The sequence below is a fragment of the Sander lucioperca genome, chromosome 4 (genome assembly GCF_008315115.2).
Source record: "Sander lucioperca isolate FBNREF2018 chromosome 4, SLUC_FBN_1.2, whole genome shotgun sequence".
Lineage (NCBI taxonomy): Eukaryota > Metazoa > Chordata > Actinopteri > Perciformes > Percidae > Sander > Sander lucioperca.
Window position 1 is genome coordinate 14,967,354 of NC_050176.1, and position 10,734 is coordinate 14,978,087.

Sequence of the window (10,734 nt, forward strand, 5' to 3'; positions counted from 1 at the left end):
AAGGAGACGTTGGGGGCTTAAAATACCATCGAGCCGACCAAGACCACGATGGTTCAATGGTCTTTCCAACACTAATCTATGCTCATGAGCTTTGGATAGTGAGAAAAATAATTAAATCATGGATGAATTTCGTTTCCTTTGCAGAATGACAGCACTCAGACATCTGGAAAAGCTTGAACTGCTGCTCCTTTGCAACAGTTTGGGGTAGCTGAGGTAGTTCAGGGATCTGACAAAGGACACCTCCTGGACATCTTAGGCAAGTCAAACTGGAGGGGGTCCCACTGCTGCAGACCCAGAACACACCCAGAACAGATTCTTTTGTATATGCCACTATGCCTGATGTCTCAGAGAGGACCTGGCTAGAAAATGGATTAATAGAAAAAAAGTTCAGGCACCATCACAAATGTGGGATCACAAAAGTCATGAGAATATATCTTACAGTACAGACTTGATTGCAATCCATTGAGCTGCTAGGATGGCTGATATGTCTTTATGAGTCATTGTATCCTGTTCTTGGCAACTAGACAGGAAGATAAAAAGTCAATGTGAGAATGAACATGTTATTTAAAGTAATGCTGTCTTACTGCGATACCATCATACCCACATCAGTGGTTTGCTGCAGCCCTTCTCCTACTGTAAAAGCTGTGTAGAAGGAAGCAGTGAACAGGTTAATACATGAAACCTCCCATTAGTTCCTTTATGTGATACATCTTGATTTTTTGGTCACAGTATTGTCTTCTTGGGCTGACTCTGGCAGCAGTTCCGTTAGTGTTTTTGTGTATATGCGGATCTGTAATTTTGGTTCACCTTCGTTAGAACAACCAGAAAAAAATGAGCGATCGAGGAGGAGAAGAAGAAGTAACTTCATCCTTCAACTGGTCAACAGCTACAAACCGGAACAAAGCCAACGGTTCGACTAACTGTGTATGGAACGACACCTCAGCCCACCCCTTCTTCTTGGTGGTCTACAGTCTGGTGTTCCTGGTGAGTTTCAACAATTCCAGTGGTGGAATGTAACTACGGTTACTCAAGTAGCTTACTGTACTTAAGTACAAATGTAAAGTACTTCAGTTGATTCTTTTGATGCCACTTTTAACTTCTACTCCACTACATTTCAGAGAAATATTGTACTTTTTACTCCACTACAGTAATCTGACAGCTTTGCTTTAGTTATAGTTACTTCACAAATTTGCACAAAAAACACATGTAGTTTATAAAATACAATGCTTTATTATCAAATAAACTGAGTGTGTTTATTAACTTAAAAAAGGCTTACAACAGAAGGTGTCCTGAGGCAGGTTGGCAGGCAGGCGAAAGGAATATAACGCAAAATCCAAAAAAACACAACAGAAAACGAAAGACTAGGAAAGGCAAAACCAAAAGGATGAAGAGACGCAGGGAATGACACTGGGAGGAACATCGTAGAACCGACAAGAGACAAAGAAAGCACAGAGACTAAAGGTAACGAGGGTAGTAATGAGAGACAGGTGACATGGGGGCTGATGACCAGGTGGAACACATCAGGGCAGGGCAGACAATCACAGAGGCGGGAAAACACAAGTCAGAAAGTAAAGCACAGAAAAAAACAGACAAAGTAAAACAGAAAACTGAAGCACAAAACATACACATGGGTAGATCAAGAAAAACAAAACAGAACACAGGTAACGCACAACCATGAACAAATAACAGGGAAACTGAATAGACAACATAACACAAAGACAGGCTGACAAGGGTAGACATGCTGTGCAGGACAACTGAGACACATGAGATAATCACAGAAAAAGGAACCCAAAAACTGTCACATGGTCAAATAAAATGAACTAAACTGAAAGTCCAAAGACCCATCAGGTGAACTAGCATCTCTCAAGCTACCAGTCCACACTCTGTACTTCGGTCCCTATGGGGACTTGAACCTGCAACCGTCCGGTTCCCGACCCAACTCCCTACAGACTGAGTTACTGCCACCACAGTTAGCATATTAAAGACTTATTGACAGAACTGTTTTGATCGTTTCTAGTTTCTAAAATGTGAGGATTTTTCTGAATTGAGTACTTTTACTTTTAATACTTTAGGTACATTCCTGATGATACTATATGCTACTTGTAACAGAGTATTTTAACAGTGTGGTATTAGTAGTTTTACTACGTAAAGGATCTGAATACTCCACAACTGAACAGTTCAGATGACTTTTAGATGTGTTATGCCTTTTCAGGAGAGGAAACATTTTTGGGGCGAGTGAATAATTTCCTGAGGAAATAACACTCACAGTCGTGATCTTACTCAATCTCATACCCTAACTGATGTCACTGGCTCTTTGCATGTAACCAGACCTCTGCACAACCTTTAAAGACTCTGAGGCAGCCAAGACAAAGATAGTATCAAGACAATGATAGTACCATGGTTGTTTTTTGGTTGGGCACATAAAAGTGTAGTGACAGCTAAATATATCTTCGCCTTTTTCTAACTGACTTGTGTTAAAAAGCTATGCTATTAGGTATAGAAAATAATTAACTTCTGTCTATCAGATCAAACCCTTTGGTCAGCTCAAAATTATTTTGACTGACTAATTTTTAAAGCTTCATCCTCACTCTGTTCACTTCTCTTCATAGGTGGGTCTCCTCCTTAACGGCTTCATGATGTTTTACTTCTGCCGAGCTCAGCAGAAGCCGTCCAGCAGCATGATGATCTACCTGAAGAACTTGGTAGCTGCTGACTTCCTGCTCTGTCTCAGTCTCCCCATCCGCATCACCAAATATGCCACCAGCTCTGCCACCTTCCACCAAGTTGACTGCAACTTTGGCGCCTCCGTCCTCTTCCTCAACATGTACGCCAGCATCATGTTCATGGGCTACATAGCCGCTAACAGGTAGACCAAGCCAGTAAGCCATTTTGAATCTCATGTTGCCTAAAACAGTCTTCACTGACCTGTTAGCTGTGTTGTCGATGCCTCGAGAGAACAAAGGAAGCGACTCAGAGCTTGCCGTAAAGCAGTATCTCTGGCCATATATGTGTATGACGTCATCGACATTTTAAAAGGCTTTTTAGAACAAAAAAGACACTTTAAACAAATCTAACACCCAGTAGTGTGTATTTTCTTAGCCTCCCCTTTCGAATGCAACATTCAAATTACTAGACAAAAAAATTATATCCTGAGAAAAGTGGATTTTGAGGGGTATAGCTCCATAGAGTCCCATTCATTCTGCACTGGCCTGTGAGCGCCCCCTATATGGAACTCTGGTGGAACTGCAACCAGTTCAGAAGCCGGAAGTAACGAGAGAGTGCAACTTCTTATTAGAAATTCTTTGTTATTACATACGCAGGAACACCAAAAGGGAGGAAGCGTGGGTTAATATGTGGATTGATACTGGGATGTCTACACAACTCTGTGAGTCGATTGACTTCAAAAAGTTCGCCACTTTACTCGAACCAAAGTTGAAAACACCTGTTCATGTATGTCTTCTTTAGTCTGTTGGCTATTTAGGTTTTTTTCCTGGAACACGTCACTTACACATTTTGCACACACTACATCTTGTGTAGACTGTTTACATATTTATGACCATATGTAGGCTACATTTTATATACTGGTGTTATTGTTGAATACATTGTGAATACATATTTCTAAAATTGTATGATGTTTTTGTTGAGTTATTATTACACAATACTTTTTCTGATCTTTTTGAATCCCCCGACAAATAACCCATATTACAAAAAAAGACTAAAACTAATAAAAACTAAACTAAAACTAAGCATTTTCAAAAAATAAAAACTAAACCAGCAAACCCGCTTTAAAAACTAATTAAAACTAAACTGAATTTGAAAACAAAAAGTCAAAACAAAATAAAAACTAATGAAAAATGCAAAACTATAATAACCTTGCTCCACATTTAAGAGTAAACTTAAAACTCTCCTCTTTGATAAAGCTTATAGTTAGTGAGCAATGAGTTAAAGCGGTTACCTAGACCGGCGGGGGAAGGTGTACTGTATAGCTGCAGACACGACACCCCTTCTCTTCTCTGCTTCTCTTCATAGTCATCAGATTCATCTACCAACCCTTATAGAGCTGGCTTAGGTTTGCCTTGGACCAGCTCGTAGTTGTCTGCCGGAGAACTTCCTTTGACACACTGAGCTCCTCTCTCCTATCTCTTTTCATCCATGTGCATCCATGTCCCAGTAATGCTTGTTACTAACTTAGCTCCGGAGAGCTTATTTCCCAGAGTCCTTATGTTTTCTCACCTCACAATTTTACTTGGATTGGGGATGGCACCTAAATCATAGTTGCAACTGCTGCCATGGTCCTGCTCGGCACCCTGCTACGCCCTGCAATACCCTGCTATGCCCTACTAAGCCCTACTTCACCCTGCAATACTGTTACTGTTACTATAATTGCCACATACCAACTGCTGTAATTATTATGAATCATATCTCTCTATATCTGTATATCTGTATCAGTGTCTCTGTGTCCCAAACGGCACCGGCAGATGCCCGTCAGCCATAAAGTAATCCAAACTTATGCGCAGACTCTGGCTTTCCAATGAAGTTAACTATTGACGCCTGCCTCTCCTCTCCAGGTATCTGAAGGTAGTCCAACCTTTAGGAACTCACATCCTTCAGTCAGCGCGGGTCGCTCACATCATCTCCACGGTAACCTGGGTTTTCCTCCTGGCTGTGACAAGCAGCTTCGTCATCCTGTCATTCCACACCCAGGAACCTTTTACCTCTGTCCCAGTGAGCTGTCAAGGCTTTCACAGTGGCCAGCACATCTTGCTCTTTAAGATCATACATGTCTTCTCCACTGTCATGTTCCTGTTTGTCCTGGTCTCTCTGGTCTTCTTTTACTACAGCACCTCTCGCAGGGTGTTGCTGGCGCAGCAGAGGCAGCCGGCGTCCTCCAACTCCATGAAGCTTGCAAAGTCGTGCAGGACTATGTTAGTCCTGGTCAGTGTCTTCTGCTTTTGCTTCGTCCCCTACCACCTGATTTGCCTTCCCAAAGCTTTCCTGTGGAGGCATTGTTCATGGAACAAGGTTTTCTACTACGGGCTGGAGCTGACCATCGTAATGTCTGTTCTCAACGTCTGCCTGGACCCAGTCATCTACTTCATCCTCTGCAAGGGGTTCAGAACCCAGCTTAGGCTGGGAGTGGTGCGTGGAAACTGATAATACCCGCTCATAACATTTTAACTGCCAATAATGTAATAAACTTAATGTAATAACTGCAAATAAAGTTATAAACAAATTGTGGTGGGTTTACAGACCAGTTATTCTACAATTACACACAAATCCACAAAGCCATTGTGTTATTAATAAAGACATTTACATTTAACAAATGTCTCAGCACCAAAAACAAGGTGATAAAACTTTTTAATCACAATAAAAGTAATATAATATAAAAAGAAAATTCTAAAAACGTTAACACAGAGAGTTGCACTGGTGGAATTGACACTCGTGACCTTAGTATTTGACATCCAGAGAGTATTTCTTTATCTAGTTACTGATTAAAGCTAGTTACTCATTTTATAGCAAAGATTAAAAGCAAAGCAATATGCTGTACTTCAGAGTCTTTAAACAGTTACAAACAGGAATAGGCTCTCACCAAGGGGGTAAGCTTCTCCTCGGAACGCGTAGCTCCTATGGCGCCATTTTGATGCTAACAAGCCATCACCTCCCGTTTGCATTCCATTGACTGCCATTCATTTTGGCGCCACTTTGACAGCAATAACTTTACATCTGAAGCGTTTAAAGACTCTATTTGTCCATTGTTTATTTCTAAAGAAACACGACAATGTTTTTGTAAAAATAGGCTAACGATTGTGTCATAACCACGGGACTTACTGTCGCACAGAGAAATTACCGTACAGTACAGGACAAGCTCGCAGGCAGTTTCGACTTACATTAGCTGTTTAAGTTTAATTACTAATGTTAACTAGCATTTCAGTTAGCAATAATTAGCCTGTGCCCATGTTATCTCCTTACATATTAAAGGCATGGATACCTGACCCGAGCCCGACGGGTCCCGACAGTACCCGATGGGCCGGGCCGGGTTCGGACAGATATTTAGAAATGATGGTTGGGTTCGGGTCGGGCTTGGTCACATCAACGCGATAAGGCATTTGTTGTAAAATGGTGCTGCGGCTCCTTTTAAGAGAGCTCAGTGTGTGTGTAAAGTGGGCAGAAGAGAGATAGAGAAAAGAGGAAGCAGACGTGTAGATGCGACCGGAGCAGAGTTGGGGGAATAAGTTTAAGTTTTGTACACAGTGTGTGCGGTGTCCGAGGTAAACCCCAGACTGAAAGCCAAGTTCATTCATCTGCTCACCAGAAACGGGATTTTAACCTCGACGTTATATAACGTCGGCCCTGGAGGTAACGAGTCTCCCCTGGTTTTCTGATCACGGTCGGAATCGAAGCAATCAGGAAAGGTTAACACCTTGAACATTTTAAATTAAACAGCTTATTAACGAGCGCTTGTTCCCCCGTGTGCGCTGATGCGCTCATCTGTTGACATTTCTGAATGCCTTCCAGTTGCTTAATAAAAGCGGACTTTCCACACAAACAAACGTACATGTGTCATTAATATGAGAAAAAAAAACGAGATTTTAACTGTGTCGGGCTCAGGTCGGGCACGGACATAAATATCATAATGCCTGTCGGGTTCGGGCCGGCTTCGGTCACGGCTCTGTCGGGCTCGGGCCGGGTTCGGACGGAAAAATTCGGCCCGATCCAGGCTCTATTACATATACCTACGCTCTCCGTCTCTGCAAGATTGGGAATGATTGAGATTTCTCTTGGCACAGCTACCAGAAGACTTACAACTTTCAGACAGGTTGCTCACGTCACATTTACGTCGTCTCTCTCAGTTGGAGGCTGCGCAGTAACGCTCAGCCATCACCGGAAAAGTGCTTCTAATATCCTTCACTGGTCTCCATCCAGAGCAACGGGATCTGTTGGTTCATTTTATATATGTCTATGGCTCTCACAAGTGCAAGATTGGGTAAACTCCACATTTAATTTAAAGCTCCACGCAGCAGATCCTGTCCTGTGTGGAAACCCCAATAATGAGACAACAGGTTCTCACACTCATCTCGTAAAATACGGACGCTTGGTCAGGTGCCTTTGTCGTTCTTATTGGCGCTAAAAGGCTCCTTTAGCGCTATAAGTAAACGTGCTTGGTCGGGACTATTGCCGTCCCTTTTGACGCAGTTATGTTAAGGAAAAGGTCGTGGTTGGGCTTACGGTTCCGTGACACGCGGGAAGAACGGGATGGTTGGGTTTAGGAAAGAGTCGTGGATGGGCGTACGGTTCTGTGACACGCGGGAGGAAAATAAAAAGCGACTATAGCAAGCGTGACAAGCGGGATGCGAACCCTGCTCTCCTGGGTGAAAGTCCTGTGTTTGTTTGACCCATCCACCACCCCAACTAACCACCATACGCGGAAATTCGCCCTTACATAGTACTCGCTAAATCCTATCTAACTGCTGCTCTCCCCAGTGCGTTACACAAATACGCTGAAAGACGCCTTTTCGTCACATCAGACGCTGACAGCCACTGTCCAAACGTCCTTATTTTACGAGTTCGGAATGAGAACGGGTTGAATGAGACCATAAAAGGCACAAAATTCTGTAGCAATATTGACATATACATGCGTACGCTAACCTACATTGTTCTACATTGTGTGTGGAGCTCACCCTCCCTGAAAGAGACACGAGTTCCCCATGAAAGCCTCATTTGAGATATTCAGGGGGAACTCAAAAATATTGTAACTTTTGGTTTGAAAGGGTGAATCAAATCATTTTCAGTGCCTTTAAATTGTATCTGTTTAAACTGAAATGTCTTGATAATATATTTTTCGCACATAGATGGGTCCATTCATGCTATGTGCGCTTGCATATTGTACCCTAACACAACCGCCACTCCTGAAAAATAAGGCTGTCCTGAAAGCCACAGAATAATTTGAATACTAGCCCTTAATATTTTCAAGATGTGTTCAGACAGAAAGCGGTGCAAACTTTGACTGTTTGGCCTTTGGTTTATTTGACCCAAAAAGCAAATTTACTTACTGTACACATGTTAGGTGTAAGCTAGCTAGCTAGCAACAGACACACCAAGATTGGGTTCAATTCAGCCTGAACTCACCAGAAACTCTGATTCTGTTTTTTCACTACAATCTCTTTTTTTATCTGTATACATTAATGAAGCAAAAAACTCTGAATGAGAGACAGTGCTGCCTGGAAGGCACTAGGATTAGGCAATGGTTATGGTTATGTAGTGGAGGATAAGCCCCACTATGTAGGGGTGTTATTAGTATAGTTCTGCTCTGAACGACTGGAAGAGTACAAGATCTGGGTCTGTATGTCCCAGCGCAATTGGCCCCAGTACCTAATTCAATAAGTATGTTGTTACCTATCTGGCTGATCTCCCTGACCAACGTTAAGCAATGCAAGTATGGTAGGATGGGCTTCAGGACTCGTATCTCTAACACAGTGACCACCTGAAGTGTGTGGTTTCCTAAACCAAACTTAAGGTTTGCACAATCTCCCCCGCTGTGTCCTATACCTAGCTAGATAGGTGGGGCGCCCCTACTCCAGAGCAATATAAACCCAATATAATTTGCTATAACAACTGAGTAGATATCTCAACAAATTATTTATTGATTGACCCTTTAAAATACTGTAAATCAAACCTAGTCCAATTAAATTTGACCAGTATCAACTCTGCTATTGCAGGAATTAATTCCCCCAAAAAATTACATAGAACCAACTAAGGTTCAATGTGACAGAAAAACAATACTTTTCAAAAAATGTTTCTCACTGTAGACAATCCCTTTTTTTAACAGATATTCCACAGAGAAAAAAAAATAAACACCAGCTTGCAGTCAACAAAAACCAAAGCACAGTTTTAGTAAATTATTGACAGTTTAACAGAGCATGCTAATTATCTTTAAATGTTCAGCAATCAATAAGTTCAACCAGAATCACTTTTTGTTTACACTCACTGTCCCTCCAAAGGTGCAGATTTGAGTCCGCTGAAAGTCTATGACAGCAGAAGTCTATTGTCCGTAACAGTATTACAGCCTTAGCTGCTGACGCTCCCAGTCCACGGTCAAAGTAGCAAAAAATAAACCATACCTCAGGCTCTGGTGTAAAGTAATGAACAAAAATCCGTGGCGACAGAATATTCAGAACGGTGTGCCATAAAACTAGGGTGAATCGCTGAGATGGCAGGAAATCCTAACTTCAATATTCACTCACAGGATAACGTTCTCTTTGCAGGTGCGGGTCTGTGAGACGAGGTTGCTCTTCAACTCCTTCCAGTCACGACAACTCTCCTTTAGAGCTTAACTGGCCGCTGAGTAAAATTAGACAACGCTCCTTTCCACACCTTTTACCGTCAAGGCTACACGGAGGGCGGCTAACATCAAAGACTATGTGGCTATTGCTAATAGCTTTGCCGACTTTTGTTCAGCTGAGGAAATGTGTCCTAGATGACGCGAACAGATTCAGCCCTTACTTAAAGCTTAGCAACTCCGACTTGTTGTCCGTAGCCTACCTCATACAATAATTTGGTTCTTTTTTTATTCCGTTCAAGCGGGAGCGGGGCTCTCTAGTAAACTTCAGCGTGCCTTCCTTTTCCGCCCCGCCATTCCATACTTCTTTCTTTTTCTTTTTTTTTTACCCCACCCCCCTCTCACCGGATAGGCTATCTTTACCTTAACTCTTTACTCCTGATAGGGTGATACACCTGTCACAAGTGATGTGGGGCATTAACTATCTGTACCGTTACAGTTAGGGTAAAGGTTAGGGTTAGGTACCTTGAATTCAATGGTCACAGCGCTGCCTGGAAGGAGACGTTGGGGGCTTAAAATACCATCGAGCCGACCAAGACCACGATGGTTCAATGGTCTTTCCAACACTAATCTATGCTCATGAGCTTTGGATAGTGAGCAAAATAATTAAATCATGGATGAATTTCGTTTCCTTTGCAGAATGACAGCACTCAGACATCTGGAAAAGCTTGAACTGCTGCTCCTTTGCAACAGTTTGGGGTAGCTGAGGTAGTTCAGGGATCTGACAAAGGACACCTCCTGGACATCTTAGGCAAGTCAAACTGGAGGGGGTCCCACTGCTGCAGACCCAGAACACACCCAGAACAGATTCTTTTGTATATGCCACTATGCCTGATGTCTCAGAGAGGACCTGGCTAGAAAATGGATTAATAGAAAAAAAGTGCAGGCACCATTACAAATGTGGGATCACAAAAGTCATGAGAATATATCTTACAGTACAGACTTGATTGCAATCCATTGAGCTGCTAGGATGGCTGATATGTCTTTATGAGTCATTGTATCCTGTTCTTGGCAACTAGACAGGAAGATAAAAAGTCAATGTGAGAATGAACATGTTATTTAAAGTAATGCTGTCTTACTGCAATACCATCATACCCACATCAGTGGTTTGCTGCAGCCCTTCTCCTACTGTAAAAGCTGTGTAGAAGGAAGCAGTGAACAGGTTAATACATGAAACCTCCCATTAGTTCCTTTATGTGATACATCTTGATTTTTTGGTCACAGTATTGTCTTCTTGGGCTGACTCTGGCAGCAGTTCCGTTAGTGTTTTTGTGTATATGCGGATCTGTAATTTTGGTTCACCTTCGTTAGAACAACCAGAAAAAAATGAACGATCGAGGAGGAGGAGAAGAAGTAACTTCATCCTTCAACTGGTCAACAGCTACAAACCGGAACAA

The 10,734-nt window shown here is 42.3% G+C and overlaps 1 protein-coding gene across 1 annotated transcript; it reads left to right on the top strand.

The window, feature by feature from the left end:
• Positions 1-880: 880 nt before the first annotated feature.
• Positions 881-5,203, top strand: LOC116042969 (P2Y purinoceptor 14-like). The gene is made up of 3 exons (XM_031289452.2): positions 881-984; positions 2,610-2,866; positions 4,569-5,203. The coding sequence occupies exons 2-3, from the start codon at positions 2,634-2,636 to the stop codon at positions 5,152-5,154; spliced, it is 819 nt and encodes a 272-aa protein (XP_031145312.1). The 5' UTR covers positions 881-984; positions 2,610-2,633; the 3' UTR covers positions 5,155-5,203.
• Positions 5,204-10,734: the final 5,531 nt, after the last annotated feature.